Source organism: Lutjanus erythropterus, chromosome 1 (assembly GCF_056507025.1).
Source record: "Lutjanus erythropterus isolate fLutEry1 chromosome 1, fLutEry1.hap2, whole genome shotgun sequence".
NCBI lineage: Eukaryota > Metazoa > Chordata > Actinopteri > Lutjaniformes > Lutjanidae > Lutjanus > Lutjanus erythropterus.
In genome coordinates, this window is record NC_139317.1 from 4,707,690 (window position 1) to 4,723,933 (window position 16,244).

Here is a 16,244-nt window from a genome sequence, read left to right on the forward strand (position 1 = left end):
ATCTTTAAAATCTGAAATGGAGCATTTAGTTTCTGTCTGTTTTGTGTTATAAAGGTTAGTATTATAATTTCAAGCTTATCCAATCACAAGAAGATGAAAAGTATTTAACCTCAGATAGTTTTGATTACATGTTAGGATCCCAAAGGCTTTGAGTGTAACAAAATACATTTACCCTCAAATACTGTACTTAAGTACAAATGTGAAGTACTTGTCCTTTATTTGAGGTTTTTGTTTTTGCTGTTTAGCTTTTCTGTGTTTGAGAGGGAAATGTACTTTTTATTTCACTACATTTATCTTACAAATTTAGTTACTTTTAGGTTGTAATCTATTTGTAATATTTTGGATGTTTGACAAGGTGGTGTGGACAAAACAAGCTTTACAAAGTTATCATCACTTTAGGGTTTTTGGATGATGGATAAAAAAATAAATGTTGATGGATCAAAAAAAATGGGTTCAATAGTGCTGACTCCTCATCTGGTAATTCCAAAATTGCTCAGGATCATGCTGCATGTCCCATCCTGCAAACTGTTACAGCATGCAACTGTTTACATATGTATTATTTTTTATTTCAAATATGTGGGAATAAGCATCAATATCAATAATCACTAATACCCATAATAATTCTCATTAAGACAAGACATAGACACCAACCTCAACATACCCTCAATTTAACTGTACAACCTAAATATGTTCAAATGTGTTACAGGCCACACACAGACGTATATGAAATCTGATTTATTTGTGTAATTTACAAATGAAAATGTTTTTTTTATTTGTCTGTTCTGGACTGAGTTGTCAGAGTTGGACTTCTCTCTGTCTGAACAGCTCGTCCAGTTTCTCCTCCAGAACTGAGTTGGTTCCTCTCAGTCCTTTCACCACCTCAGAGGCCCAGATGAAATACTCCTGCACCCGCTCGGCCGACCAACCTAACACACACACACACACACACACACACACACACACACACACACACACACACACACACACACACACAGGGAGAAAGCATGGTAACTTTGGTGAAGCAAAATGAAGCCTTGAAGACGCTCAAGTCATACAAAAACACAAACAAACTAACAGATCAAGGTAGTGATAACACAGCAACTCGTGTTCTGCAAGACAAAATGACTGTTTTTGCCAACGGAGTCTGGTGGCTTTGAAGACACCGATATTTGACTTAAATACAACAGTGGTTTCCTGACAGAAAAGGCTGTCTGACTGCAAGGTAAAGCTGTGAAAACAGTGTTACACATAAACTGATTAATTAAGTGGGTTCCTACACCGGTACTCCTGCTGTTTCTCCAAACTGTGGGTGTATCTACTGTAATACACTGACCTCACATTAAAAACCCAAAGTCTTGAAAAAAAAAAGGTTAGAGTATGAGAGCAGTGACAGTGTGAGCGCTGCTGACCGACAGGTGTGCAGCGGTTCAGGTCCCTCAGGTTGTAAAGTTTATCAGCCAGTTTGACCAGTTTGGCTTGGCAGCTGCAGTGGGGCGCGTGTTCCACCTGCTGACGTTTCCTCTCCTGTTTGGGCAGACTTTTATCGTCTGTCACCTCCTGAACGATACGAGCCACGATCGGTCCGAACTTCGCCTCCAGCTCCGCAGGAGATGTGTCCGTGTCCTCCACCGTGTCGTGGAGCAGGGCGGCCTGCAGCACAAAGACGACACACAGGATCAGTGATGCAACAAACACTGGGCCTGACTGTGTTACTTCACACTAAGTTACTGATAACATACCTGCAACACCTTGATGTCTGTGACGCCTCCTTCATGGCTGAGGATTCTCGCTACTCCTTAAAAGCACACACACAGAGCTGTGAGCATCAGAGAGAGGAAAGACTTATTGTTTTCAGCTGCTGACACAAATATCAGGATTACAGACCACAGAGTGTACATGAAGCATTCAACAAAGTCAGAAATAACACACAGGAATGTCTCAGTCTATTAACTGCAACCCAAACAGAAATGAAAAGGTTGATGATAATTCAGTCATTGCACTTAAGAGTAAAGAGTGAAGAGTGAAGGACATGTGACACAGTTCCAAGTAAGGCTGCTCCATTAATCCAAACTTTTTATCGAAATCACTTTTCAAATTGCAGGAGGTGCAACATTAGTTAAAGGCAAAATATGTGTTAAAAAAAAACTTTAAAATTAATGAATGCCATGAAGCAGAGATGTCCTGTCTTACAAATCAGATCCTACAGACTTAAAATGTCTTCATTCAGTACAGATTCCTGCAAAAATAAGAAGATGATGTAAAAATGATCATTGCTTCTAATATTGCAACTGATATCACAATCTCAATATCAGTCAAAATGAGGCAGTTATATAGATATTTTTTCAAATCTTTCAGCCCTAATTCCAATGCATGGAAAATGTTTATGCTGTCCTGATAACATAATAATATAAGTAATAATAAATACATAATTAAATTTTACTTTAAGTTTTACTATTTTAAACATATTAAATTGCATGCCCTTGCAACGCCAATAATTTCTTTATTAGTTCTTAAAAGTTTTGAAATCTGTTTCCTCCACAACAGGAAACAGAGATGAGAGATTAATGTGGTGATTAAAATGTTCTAAATATATAGCAAAATATTTAAAATAATAACAATGTTGAAATTAAGATGTTTGGACTTGCCCACTATCTCCCTGACTCAGTCTGCCATCTTGAAAATCTCACATTGTTAAAAACCTGTTTCTGGTCAGGGCGCACTTGTTCACATACCTTCAGCACACACAGCTGTAGGTGTTCACCGGGGCTCATTATGTCCATAAAATACTGTAAGATAGATTTTATCAGCAGCCACACTAAAGCTGGTTTTCAAATTCAGTAGGCATTCTGGGACATGTAGTTTATAGACACCATACTTCCGTAATGCTGCATAGCACTGACATAATGTAGAGCCCTCTTAAATCTGTGTTATGGCTTTTTAAAATTCTCAGTTCTGGACTTCTGGAGCCTCTCAGGATCGTGTGTTCTGTTCCTCCTCTACACCAAGACTGTCTCAGCTCCTCCCCAGTACACAGTATTTCAAATATTCTGACGACATACCTGAAACTCATGAGGACAATAACTCTGTCACGGCCTGTCAGCAATCCAACTCACACTTCACTCAGTGGTGCACAGAGATTCACCCACTGTGTAGTGTCACCAACACACCAACACTAAGGAACTCATCGCTGAAACCTGTACTGAATCCAAAACCCCCACTGTCACATCTCCATCAGCGGAGCCAGCTGAGATGGTGGAGAGCTTCAAGTACCTTAGAATCACCCTTAACAATGAGCTCAGCTTTGATCGTCACACCACAGTCAACAGAGGCTCCACGCCATCCAGAAACTGAGGGCAAGTTCAGTCACACAACACCTCCTGCTCATAGCATCAAAGAAGCCATCCTCCTCTACTGTTCCACATGCTTCCTCATCATCCTCACTGTGACCAACAGGAACAAACTCCTAAAATCACACGCTATCACTGGTCTTTTTCTCTCCTTCCAGCCCTCACTGACACTGGCATCACACACAAAGCACATGAACAAAAGTCACCCCCCTGAACTAACTCTTTCTTCTGCTCCCATCCGGCCGCAGATAAAGATCTCTGATCTATAAAAAAAGAAAACCATGCAGAGTACAGTAAGAGCTTTGAGCTCTCTGCCACCGCCCTCAAGAGCCTGAAGCTGAATCTGAATCTGAAGTTTGGGTGTGTTTATGTGTTAGTTTGATGATCAGTATTCCTTAATTCAAATGTGGTTAACACTCTAATGTAATGGAGGCAGGATAATTTACAGTTTAACAGTAAACTTTATTGTCCAAAATGGCATCAGGGCATTAAAATAGTAAACTTTCAATATTTTTTAATAATTATAAAAACTATTAATAAAGACAAACAGACCAAAATACATGAAGGGAAAAAAAGATCAAACTTACACAAAATGCTGCCTATAAAGCTAAAAGATACAAATAATCTTCATTGTGTTCAGTTAAATAAATTAGCTGTCATATAGGCAGATATTGACCAACACGTATACCAATACCGATATATACCGATATATCTGTGATGAGCCAATACTTGGCCAATATTATTGCTTTACCGATATATCAGTCGGGTTCTAATATCAAATTTAAATAGCTTGTCAATATCAATATTTGAGAGTTAAAATGAGATAATTATACGTTTAGGAATTGTAAGCAAGATACATACAGAGTGGTACATTTTACAATTAAAACCTAAACATCAGCACCTTCTGGAAGACAAATGGTAAAATGGAGACAATGTTTCTAAATTAGTTCAAACCTAGTTTGGCAACTCTGTAATGTTTTCTTATTGGCCAACATGTACATCATCATATCCAATAAGATAATATTGATATAGCCGATTTATCAGTCTAGTTCTAAAAAAAAACTAGTATTAAATACATTTGTTTCCACTATTTTAGTCTCCCTCCTTCCAATACATCATTTGATACCAAACATATTACTAAATAATATATTATTATATCAATACGGGCTCAATCCAGCTCTTATTTCGAGTACTAAAAATGTTAGAAGATTTACGAGCAGCACCTGAAGGCATCACAACAAAGTAAAAGAGACTCATACCTATTGGGTGATTAATGTACGGCGTTTGTTCTGCATCTTTACGTCGTTGGTTACGATGTTTCTCTGCGGCGAAATTGACAGTCTCCAACAATAAAATCGCATCTGAATTCATGCTGGAAAACAGCGTGTAGTATCAGACAAACTGCGTCAAGTGTTTTCTACTCCAACGTTTCTCCTTCTCAAGTGTAGCAGTCCGTTCCTTATTGTGTCCGGAGGGAAACAAACAGCTGATGGGAATAATTCCGTTTATTTAGCTACGGAAGCAGGTAGTTTCTGATATCAGCTTAACGCCTTTTGCTGATGTTGTGACAGGTATTCACTGCTTAATTTCTGCAATTTATTGAACGTTTTTGTGAAATTATTTCCATATTAGTGTCAGCATTTTGACGCTATTCTTAGTACTGAAAATTCGTGCGATGTGAAGGATGTGTTTTTAGCTCACAGGCTAACCTAGCTAGTAGGTTTAAGACAGCACAGATTCTTGTCTCTTCTGTGTGTTTCTGTTAGTTGTAGCCTCTCTGTCATTCCACAGGTTGGTTCTGGAGTAGTAATGTTAAATTAGTGTGTTTTTTCTGTGTGCAGCGGATGAGTGGTTACTGTCCTGTCACTGTTGTGGTGGTCCAGTATGGCTCACAGTGTCAGGAGAGACTCCCCGGAGCTCCCTGACTTCTCTCTGCTCAAGAGACTGGCCAGAGATCAGCTCATCTACCTGCTGGAACAGGTAGGAACAAATATGTCTCTGCGTAATTTGGTTTGGCTGGCTGCCACCTGGCACCTACTGCAGAAATAATAACCACCAGTCACATGACTGGCATGTATAAGTAGCATGTTAGTGTTTCCTATTATAGGACATCAGTTAAACCTGAACTGTTGGTTAGCGTTATCAAAACAGAGAAATAAGGGATACTTTTACATTGAATTAGATTATTGGGATCACACTTGTAACCACACCCCATCTGTGATCTCACAGCAGGTATTAGTCAGGGGTTAAAGGTTCAGTCTGTAAGATTTACAGGGGTTTATTAACATACTATGACAGAAATCGAATATAATATTCATGACTATATTTTATTAGTGCCTAGATACTCAAGCTATGGTACAAGTCCTACTGGTGGTTCTCAAACTCCCTCTAGTGGTACACTGAGAAATCTTTTAAATAAAAAAAAATAAAATAAATTGATTTAAAGAAAATACTATGAAATTTTAAATAAAAATACTCACTGAAATGTAATTTAAAATAGGTTCTGTCTGTTCTCTAATGTTTGTTTCAATATCAGCTTGCTTCGTAGTCAAATTCATGCACATAGTTTGCATACACCATCCGTGATTAGTTATGAGCTAAACTGTTATAGCACTAAGTCACTCCTTTACTGTGGAGGCTGTGTGTCTGTAACTTCTTTTTAGGAATTAACCTGCCTCTCACATCAATTGTCTGTAGCTTAATAGGGTAGGTGCACACTACTGTGTTTGTCAGTTATAATGGAATGGAACTCGTCCATCTTCCCCTCTTTGTCACACAGCTTCCGGGGAAAAAAGACCTCTTCATTGAGGCGGACTTGATGAGTCCGCTGGATCGTATTGCCAATGTGTCAACACTAAAGGTGAACCTCATCAGCTGTTACTGAATCTTGAGAAAAACTGCAGTTTCAATATTTTTTTAAAAACATTTTGTCCCTTTTATTTTACAGCAACATGATGTAGACAAACTCTACAAAGTGGAATACAAACCTATTATCAGCACCTCAGATCAGTGAGCTCTGCACCCTCCGTTCTCCTCACATCACTTTACACACACAAACTTGATATGACTGCTTTATATTGAGGCATTACTCTCTTACAGGCTCTGTTTTCTGATCCGGCCAAGAATACAAACTGTCAAATGGATATGTGGTTAGTAGATTTTTTTTCTTTTTTTTAATGAAGGCTCAATAATAGTGTAACAATATCATTAATGTCTTTTTAAGAAATGTAATGAATCTGAAACAATATAAACTAGATAGACAGATTTAAGTATTAAGAATTAATAAAAAGGTATTAAATATAAAATAAAATGTTGCCTATATAACTTTAAAAATATATCTACCAACATATCTGTGATTGTTCAGTATAATGCAGAATACTATTTGAGTGAAGATGCAGTTTTTATGTGTCACTAGGGCTGCAACTAACGATTATTTTCATCATTGATTAATCTGTTTATTATTTTCTCAATTAATTTATTATAAATAAAAAATGATGGAATTTTATTTGGGCAAAAGTATGTTATATACCTTATTACACATATCAACTGGAGTTTATGTAAAACAAAGACTGATTTTGTACCGTCCTTCCAGTACGTTGGGCCTGTTAAATAATTTCAGGTGAATTTCATGCGATATTCATTCTTGTTCCAGATGTGGCCAACGCAGACAAGGCGGCAGGAAAATTCAGAAGGTACAAGATCATCTTTACTCCTCAGAAGGTATTTCACTCTCCTGTCGTGTACACACTCTGCTTTGATTTGTTTTGGATCAAGCTCTTGATATTTACCTGTCGACCCTCCTGTGTCGTCCAGTTTTACGCGTGTGAGGCGGTGCTGGAGGAGCAGGGCATCTTTGGTGGTACGTAAGCCTCCTTTCTTCTTCTTCACTTTCTGTTTTAGTAGCAGTGATGAGTGTCGGTGAGAGGAAGTGCTGAACTTGTAGTTTCTTCCTTCCCACAGATGTAACCACTGATGAGTGGGCGTTCTACCTTCTTCCACTGGATGATGACATCATCAGCCTGGAGCTGCCAGAGTTCTTCCGAGACAACTTCCTGGTAAATAATGTGCACATCGTCTGGGACAGATCAATTATTTAGTGAATCAACAGATAATATTGATAATGGATGAATCAATCTTTAAAGCAAATGTTCCATCAAATTCATTGTTTCCTGCTTTTATAATATAAATATTTGCTGGGCGTCTTAGTCTTTGTTTCAAATATTTGTATTGAGCCAGATGATTTTTAATGTAATAATTTTTATTTATATGAAAGAGTTATTTTAAAGCTACTACAAGGAGTTTTCAGCTGGCATTGAAACAGTCTCATTTCATCACTGATGCCTATATACATACATGACCTGCATAAGTTATCGAGATCATCTGTGAGAAGTTTGCACATGTGTTGAACATAATGTAACACTCATGTGATGCTGTGTGTCCATATGATGGATATGTTGAGCTGGAATTTGGGCCTCAGGAAGAGTAGCTGGTGTCATGGACATCAGCCAGTGGGGATCCTTTTTTTAGTAATTAAAATAACTGGTCATTGCAGCCTTTCATAGTTGTTCAGATGTTAACTGAAAAAAGTCTTATTGGACCGATGCAGATATCACCCTGTAAAACTGTTATCAGCCAAATACACAGAGAAGTCTGTTTTCAAAGATTGTCCCTGTTGTGTCGCTCTATAATAAGAATCCTGCTGCACACTGTCATTTAAATTACGGTGGTAACTAATGATTATTTTCGTTCTGAATCATTAGCATATAAATGTCATAAAATTGTGGGAAACAAGGTGAGAAATTGCAGTTAGTCATTTCAGCACTAATTTTATACGTGAGCAAAATGTAATTTTAGCACCCAGATATCAGCACAGGTGCATGAGGTTGTATTTTTTCATTCAGGCGGGGGACCAGCGGTGGGTGAGGACAGCTGGCAGCGCTCTGCACCTCCTTCACTCCCTCTACGGCCCGTTCTCAAAGCTCTACGGGATCGGACGATGTTCCAAGGTGAAGTATGGTCATTTCAGATTCGCTGTGATGTGTTTTATCTTGACCTGAGATAATGTGTTTGTTTTTTTGAGATGCTCATGATGAAGGATTGTCTGTCTGGTACCAGATGGCGTACGAGTCGTGGAGGGAGCAGGTGGAAGAGGGAGAACAAAGAACTCGTCAGGCTGAAATAGGAAAGGTTTTTCTCATCGACAGAGGTGAGAAGCAGCCGTGTATCATTTCCTGAGTGGATGACACACTGAGCTGCGCTCTCTTTCCTCCCTAACACTGATGTTGTCTCTGCAGATGTGGACTTCGTCACTCCTCTGTGCTCACAGGTCGTCTATGAGGGACTCGTGGATGATATATTTAAAATCAAATGTGGTGGGTATCAAAGCAAACTGTGGAGAGAGTTGACTGTGGTCAGTGTGAAAATCTGCATCTGTCCACTGAGACTCTGAAGCCAAATGAATCTGAAAACACTGTTTGGGTATGAAAATTACGTAATGTAATATTGTTTTCACCTCTATGAAGATCTCCTCCACACTAAAACACTCTCATACAATGCATATAAATAAACATTATGGCAAATATGACAGAATTAGCTGAAAGTTTTCATCTGTAGTCCTGTGCCAGGTGTGAAGATGTCAGTCCAAAGTCTAAAATCAAGAAACAAGTTTAAAACAACATCCAATATGTAAGACATATTAATAACAGTAAAAGCAAAACACAGACAGATATAAACAGAACACGGGCAGCAATAAAAGCAAAAACAAGCAGCACACCAGAAAACAAACACAAGCAAAGGAACATGACATGAACCACAGTAAAAAAGGAAAAAAGTTAAATTATAAAAACATCTTTGAAAAAACAGACAACATATGAGCAATGGGACAACAGTAGCACAAAGGTGAGTCAAGCAGCAAGCATTTTATCAGCATAAAAGTTGTATATGGCATAGATGCAGACATTTTTAAACTATATTTATTGTCTTTTTGAACCTATATAGTAACATAATACAGTATATACAAATATCTGCTCCCATACACCCACATAAAGTAGCCTTACATGAATAATGTAAAAATAAAGTAGGAGAGTAAGAAACAGAAAGAAATAAGAGAAGAACATTTGAAGGGGACGGAAAAATTGTGTCATATCACACATTTATATATCATGTACATGAAGACAGATTGACTGAAAGCTGATTTTCTAAGTGAGATAATACAGTTTCCTCTTGTGACTCCAAAGCTGCTGTGTTTCTCATATTGTCCATGCCACACTATCACAAAGTCTGTATATTTTGGGATTTTTGTCAGACAAAAACATTTCAAAACATTACTGACCGGCCATATTTTGAAAGTAAGGTATAAAAGTAATAAAAGAAATACATGTGTCGATGTGTCGTCTCATCACAGCATCTGTTCTGCAGGATGTGTGGAGTTTGGACCTGATGTCACCTCCTCGGACAAAAGTGTAAAAGTCATGCTGAACTCTCAGGATAAGGTGGGTGAGCGCTTATGTTGGCGCTGCTGCTAAACTTTCGTAATCGTGATTTGAAGTCTTTTTTTAACTCTCGCACGTCTCGTAGGTCTTCAATGAAATCAGAAACGAGCATTTCTCCAACGTCTTCGGCTTTCTCAGTCAGAAAGCCAGGAACCTCCAGACTGCGTATGATGTGAGTAAATGTTTATTTATACCCTCATCAGTCCTTGTAACTGAGCTGACTGACGGAGCTAACGCTGTTTCCATTACTGATTCTACAGAAGCGTCGGGGGATGGACATAAAGCAGATGAAGGCATTTGTGTCAGATGAGCTAAAAGGGTTAAAACAGGAGCATCGGCTACTCAGCCTGCGTGAGTTTTCCAGCAGTTCACTGTGTGCAAGATTGAATTTCAAGGGGTATTTATAAACCTGCATTGCTGAAGAGCACGTTCTGTTTCAGACATCGGAGCCAGTGAATCGATAATGAAGAAGAAAACAAAGCAGGACTTTCAGGAGCTGCTAAAGACTGAACACTGTAAGAATACAACATGCTGTCCATTTATTAGACCCAGCTTTTAGTAGAATGTGTTCTTAGATTAATCATCAAAGGGAGAGTTCACAGGAGTAGGAGTACCGGTGTAGGAAGCTAAGAAATGCCCCTAAAAAAATTGTCAGTTTAAGTGTACACTAAATTTATAATATTTTCAACACTTCACCTTGCTGTCAGGCAGCCTTTTCCAATGTGAAACCACTTATATATAAACTAAATATCGCTCTCTTCAAAGCCACCAGACTCCTTTGGCAAAATCAGTGATTTTACCTCACAGAACACAGGAGTTCCTGATCTATCGCTGCCTTGATTGCATAGTTTGTTTGTGTTATTGTGTGACTTTTGTGAGCCAAAACTAACCTTTTAAAACACAAAAGTCACAAAAAACACAAATAAACTAAAAGATGGAGGCAGCAGTAGACCAGCAACTCCCGTGTTCTCTGAGCTAAAATGAATGTTTTTTCCAAAGGAGTCTGGTAGCTTTGGAGAGAGCGATGTTTGGTGTATATAACAGTGGTTTTCTGTCAGAAAACGCCATCTGACCACAAAATAAAATGTTGAAAATATTCCAAATGTAGTGTGCACTGAAACTGATTCAGTTCATTGCTTAGCATCCTGCACCGGTACTCCTGCTGCTTCTCCACACTTGGGGCGTGTTGACCTCCATCTACTGTAGGTCATACACTGACTGTGGATGAGTACCTCATACAACCACACATCAAACAATCTGAACTATCCCTTTAATGTCACGTCACTTTACAGGATGTGATTTGTTCCGTCATGTTTTTCTGGTGTTATTATTTCATACAGATCTTGATTTTTCTGTTCCAGCTTTACTTGAAGGATTTGAAATCCGTGAATGTATTTCTTACATAGAGGAGCACATCAACAGACAGGTGCGTTTGCTTAAACACAGTCTGATGTAGGAAAATAAAAATCATAAAACGCTGGAAACTTCATTTTTTTCTTTTTTCAAGGTCTCCATGATAGAAAGTCTGAGGCTGCTTTGTCTTCTGTCCATCACGGAAAACGGTGAGTCGTCTTCTTTATGGAAGTGTTTTACAAAAAATGTATTAAATGCTGTTTTAACGACAGCGTGATGTTATTTTCTCACAGGACTCCTGCCAAAAGATTATCGGTCATTAAAAGCTCAGTATCTACAGGTGAGAATTAAAATGTGTCTGAGAGCAGGATTTATTGTTTAACTGCTGTCTGTTGTTCCCAAACTAACATTTGAGTTTGTGAAAGACACGAATAGAAAAACTGCATTATTAAAATATTTGTTTTGGTAGAAGAAGTAAAATTATGGCTTGTTTTAAGAAACCAAACATACTATTTTCCTCTTTTTTTGCGTGGCTTGGACAAGACTGATTGTAGTATTTTCATGTTATTTTTTTGTCACTGAGAAAAACAGAATTTTGCCAGTCTTATCCTTTAAACCTGGTTTTCTCTGTTTGACCTGGTCAGAGCTACGGAGTGGATCACCTGCTCACATTTGCCAACCTGAGGCAGCTGGGGCTGCTGGTGGAGCAGCAGCCGGGGGAAACGCTGACTGTGATGGAGAGCAAAGTGGGCAAACTGGTCAACGACAAAACTGCAGGTTCGTTTTACATTTCTAACCTCCTCCTCATCTTCTCTGTTTCTCTCTGTAGGCATAAAGCTGACAGATTATTTTATTAACACCAGAAGGCAGCTTTCAGAATCTCATTAAACTGTCCTGATCCTCTGTCTGTATTTTTATTTATTCTTTGTTTTGTTTTCCAGGAAAGCTGACTGACGCCTTCTCTTCTCTCGCAAAGAAGAGCAATTTCAGAGCCCTGAGCAGAAAACTCAACCTGGTAAATCATCATCACCTCTGCTGTTTTTTATTTTCAGAATACGCTTCATGATGCTGTTTGTCCTTAAGCATGTTATCACATTTTGTGTGAAGGTGCCAAAGTGTGAAGAATACGACCTGCGTGTCCCTCGAGACATGGCGTACATCTTCAGCGGTGCCTACGTCCCTCTGAGCTGCAAACTCATCGAGCAGGTGAGTAAACCAGCAGGATTTGTTTATTTTATGTGTAGGAAATCAATGAGCGTCGTGATGAAACTTGTTTTTTGACGTCGTCCCTGGTGCGGTCACGTGTAGGTGTTGGAGCGAGACGGTTGGACGGGGCTTGAAGAAGTCACCAGGCTGCTAAATGGTCATGAATTTGCTGTTACAGGTCAGATCACCTTGAGATATAATGTTGAAAATTAAATGAATAATTTGAAGGTGTAGAGTTCAGTGAGTGTTTACATGCATTTAACTGGGTTACTGTTGGCTTTGTGCAGTTTCTTAAACATCACGTACATTAAACAACAAAACTGTTTTTTGTAATCGGAGTAGATTAGAGAACCCTGATTTTCTCGACTAGATTTCCCCTGGAGAAAGACATTTTCTCGGCCATGTACGAGATTAAATGTGTTTCTAATTGGCTTCTTACTTGTACAAATGGCATGGCAGAGTCTTCAGATGGGGAAATGAGGGTAATGAGATGAAAAGAAACACTCAAACATTCAAAATCATTTAATTCAAAGTCTTTTTTAAGACGTTTTTCAGCACTTTTAAGTCCAATTCTGGCAAATTTGCACTGTAAAGGAAAACTGTCCTCTCACTTCTGTGAGTCCAAAAATGCTCTCACAGAGAAAAACATTCAAGAAGCAGGACATCATAGCTTTTATCACAACAATACAGTTAAAATCAGAGTTCAAAATGTTACTGAATTTGAAAAACGCTCAGTTTTTGACACAGTCTGGTGTTTCATTGACACAATCACCAAAAATATTTTAATATTTAAAATGATGCTGTTGTCATATTTGTCATTCATAGCTTGGTAAGTCTAATTTGCTGTGTAACCAGATTTCTCTGAGAAACCTTTCCTCTTCTGTGAGTGTAAACATTCGACTGTTATAACAGAGTGAGTAAAGCCAACTCTGCTGAACACTGAAGGTTTTGTCTCTCATCAGGCGGCAACGGAGCTGATTCGAGAGCGAAGAGCGACGCTCAGCGCATCATCCTCGTCATGTTCCTCGGCGGCTGCACCTTTTCTGAGATTTCGGCCCTTCGTTTCCTCGGCAGAGAGAGAGGTAAACGAGGCCTGAATGGTGCTGATGTTACAGTAAAATACTTTAAAGTGTGTGCCAATCATCTGACACCCCCTCTGCCCCTGGTCTTCATTCTTCCTGTTAGGGTTTCTGTCGTTAAGAGTTTAGTTTCACTTCTGCCGTCCTGACTGTTAAACACAGACAGAAGCCTCTTCGTTTCCTGAACTGCAGCTGTTGCTCCTCATTAGATTATGAATTTCAAAGACTTTTTGAATTGTAGTAATGTGGAACATATCGGCTCGGACGTTATGACCTGCGTTGTATTCTTGCACTTCCAGTTACATGTTTGATATTCATATGAAGTACACTTTTTGGTGCCGTAATTCCCAGCAGTTACTTGATATCCACAGGAAGAAACTCAATGAATTAATGCCTCAGAAACACGTTCCATCACATTCAACAATAGTAGTTCATTAAAAACAGGTTTTTACCCAATTTTGTTCCTCTTTTTACTGATATAGTGATAAATAAATGTACTTTCATTCAGTCATGCTGTGAAGAATATGTAGAGTATGACTGGACCATAACTTTGATATATTCTAGTTTTGCTTTTAATGCTTTAATTATACAGTTCTGTAATTTCATAAAGCAAAGAAGAGCTCTGTTTTCAACCCAAATGAAAATTAATTCAATATTTGTTTATTACTGGAGACGCTGATGTCCATATGGGTCTGATTTTATGCTTTTCTGTGGACAAATTTCATATTTTGGCATGTTCTCCTACAGTATGTTATACTAACATTTAATTGGTATTAATTTACTGGAGATGTATTCATTTCATGCATGCCTCAAAATCAGAATCAGGTTTATGGGCAAATAGGTTTATACAGGTGAGGAATTTGCCTCTGTGATTCAGGTGCTTAATAATAAAATAACATAATAATATGAAATAATAAACATAATAACACAGTAAGTAGAAAAATATAAAGAAAGATAACAAGCAAGTGCATCAAGTCAAGAAGCACAGAACAGAAAATAGAATATTGACAATAAGATGGAAAAATATTATAAAAATTCTAATGTTACAAAAGTATGTACATGTTTATGCAGAATGTAATTGGAAATAACTCAGCAATGACTGATAAAGGTTAGGCTAGAACTTTTTTTTTTTAATAGTAAAATCTGTGATTTGCTTCAATCATAGGCAACTCTAATGCATTTTAGGGCCTTCTAGCCACCAATAATGTAGTAACTGTGTAATAACCTCATGCAACATACTAATTTTTCTATTATTAATGCAGTAAAAGTTGATTATTTACTAACTGGCCAAGAATGTAATAACCTTTATGAACCAATGGTATAATAACCTTTTTCCACGTAGGTTATTACATTATTAACTGGGTTAAACAACTCATTAAAAATGTAATAACTGGAGCCAGTAACTGTCTCAGTTTTTTTTTATTATCAAGTGTCAGACTTCCATAACACTCACCCTGAACTGTTACTTCTTTCAATTAGCTGCTCAAAAACCTGAGTGATCCTGACCGATGAATCTTGGTCCTAACTCTGAGTAAGTTGTCAGTGTCAAAAGTCACTCAGGTTTTGAGCAGGTATTTCAGACAAGAAATAGTGTGATACTTAATAGCCAATAAATAAAACTTAAATAAAATGATATTCAGTGTATTATTACATTATATGCTCCAGTTATTACATTTTTAACCCATCTTATAACTAATAACTAGTCAATTATATAATAGTTTACCACCTTATGTGCAAAAAGTTATTACTTTATTGGCTCATAAACTGTATTACATGGCCAGTAATTATATTATCGACTTTTATTACATGGCTTTGTTAAATACTCGATTCTGATTGGTCATTTACAGCATTCTAGGTGTGTTTTTTTTTTTTTTTTTTTTATAACAGACCGTTGTTATGAAGAACTGTTACGCTGTGGACACAGTTCTGATCATAGACTCTGGAGGAACAATTAAATCATTGTAAATCACTAAAATAATTTTAAAATCAATATTTTGTGTCAAATTATTGTTTTTTTGGTACATAACCATGTAAGAGGAGATAATGTATAGTCAGAAGGTCACTATTGCGAAATAAAGCCATAAAATTATCTTTTAAAATATTTTTTAATATTTTAAATTAATATTTTGTGTCACATGAATGTGTACAAAATAAACATATAATACGTGGGATAATGTAATGTTTGCATCCAGATTTATTTCACAGCAACGACCTGCTCACTGTACATTTTTCCTGACTTATTACAATAATACAATAAGAACAGAACAATTGTTATATTTATGGCAGTTATTACATTAATGATAGTTATTACATTATTGGCTGCCCCAGGCCCATTACAGAGTACAAAATGCTGAAACATGATATGAATATTATGATAAAATGCTGAAAAGAAAGATTTATGGAGGAATTCACCTGTTTGTGTCAAAAGAGCTGGAAGAAAGTTTTTAAATGATTTTAATAAACGCTCCTGCTTTCTTTTCCAGGTTATAAATTCATTGTGGTTACAACTGCCATTACAAACAGTTCAAGACTTTTGGAGGCTTTGCTGGACAACCATGTATGAAGCCTGTCAACACATAATGATGGACAGAAACTGGACAAAGACATTCCTGCAGTCACTTGTCATGCATTCCCTCCGGCCTGCCATTACAGATGGAAAATGTTCACTAACCGTCTGTGTCTTATCACGAAACAACTGCAAAGATGTATAAAGTGAATAAAATGTTTTTAACACGTTTGTCGCTTGTCTTCCTTTTGACAATATTCTG

At 37.6% G+C, this 16,244-nt stretch overlaps 2 protein-coding genes across 3 annotated transcripts; one reads left to right on the top strand and one right to left on the bottom strand.

Annotated features, from left to right (window-relative positions):
* Nucleotides 1-719: 719 nt before the first annotated feature.
* On the bottom strand, nucleotides 720-4,853 carry hddc3 (HD domain containing 3). The gene is made up of 4 exons (XM_084727524.1): nucleotides 4,607-4,853; nucleotides 1,740-1,795; nucleotides 1,410-1,650; nucleotides 720-926 (listed from the first exon to the last, which is right to left on the bottom strand). Exons 1-4 carry the CDS (start codon nucleotides 4,716-4,718, stop codon nucleotides 796-798), a joined length of 540 nt encoding a protein of 179 aa, XP_084583650.1. The 5' UTR covers nucleotides 4,719-4,853; the 3' UTR covers nucleotides 720-795.
* On the top strand, nucleotides 4,734-16,213 carry vps33b (VPS33B late endosome and lysosome associated). Of its 2 annotated transcripts, none has more exons than XM_084726826.1 (24): nucleotides 4,734-4,872; nucleotides 5,189-5,327; nucleotides 6,127-6,207; nucleotides 6,295-6,356; nucleotides 6,447-6,496; nucleotides 7,000-7,067; nucleotides 7,161-7,206; nucleotides 7,308-7,402; nucleotides 8,249-8,353; nucleotides 8,463-8,553; nucleotides 8,642-8,719; nucleotides 9,765-9,838; nucleotides 9,924-10,010; nucleotides 10,099-10,189; nucleotides 10,279-10,353; nucleotides 11,200-11,264; nucleotides 11,346-11,400; nucleotides 11,485-11,531; nucleotides 11,836-11,968; nucleotides 12,133-12,206; nucleotides 12,299-12,397; nucleotides 12,500-12,575; nucleotides 13,360-13,479; nucleotides 15,960-16,213. In XM_084726826.1, the coding sequence occupies exons 2-24, from the start codon at nucleotides 5,232-5,234 to the stop codon at nucleotides 16,037-16,039; spliced, it is 1,848 nt and encodes a 615-aa protein (XP_084582952.1). In that variant the 5' UTR covers nucleotides 4,734-4,872; nucleotides 5,189-5,231; the 3' UTR covers nucleotides 16,040-16,213. The 2 variants fall into 2 exon arrangements, with proteins under 2 accessions (XP_084582952.1, XP_084582868.1); XM_084726742.1 differs by having other exon boundaries at nucleotides 4,780-4,918.
* Nucleotides 16,214-16,244: the final 31 nt, after the last annotated feature.

Coding starts and splice junctions, on each gene's coding strand:
- hddc3 (XM_084727524.1), bottom strand. CDS start 4,718: ATGAATTCAGATGCGATTTTATTGTTGGAGACTGTCAATTTCGCCGCA. Junction 1,796..4,606: donor GTACATTAATCACCCAATAG/GTATGAGTCTCT, acceptor TGTGCTTTTAAG/GAGTAGCGAGAATCCTCAGC. Junction 927..1,409: donor GAACCGCTGCACACCTGTCG/GTCAGCAGCGCT, acceptor TGTGTGTGTTAG/GTTGGTCGGCCGAGCGGGTG.
- vps33b (XM_084726826.1), top strand. CDS start 5,232: ATGGCTCACAGTGTCAGGAGAGACTCCCCGGAGCTCCCTGACTTCTCT. Junction 6,497..6,999: donor AACTGTCAAATGGATATGTG/GTTAGTAGATTT, acceptor TTCTTGTTCCAG/ATGTGGCCAACGCAGACAAG. Junction 8,720..9,764: donor TATATTTAAAATCAAATGTG/GTGGGTATCAAA, acceptor TCTGTTCTGCAG/GATGTGTGGAGTTTGGACCT.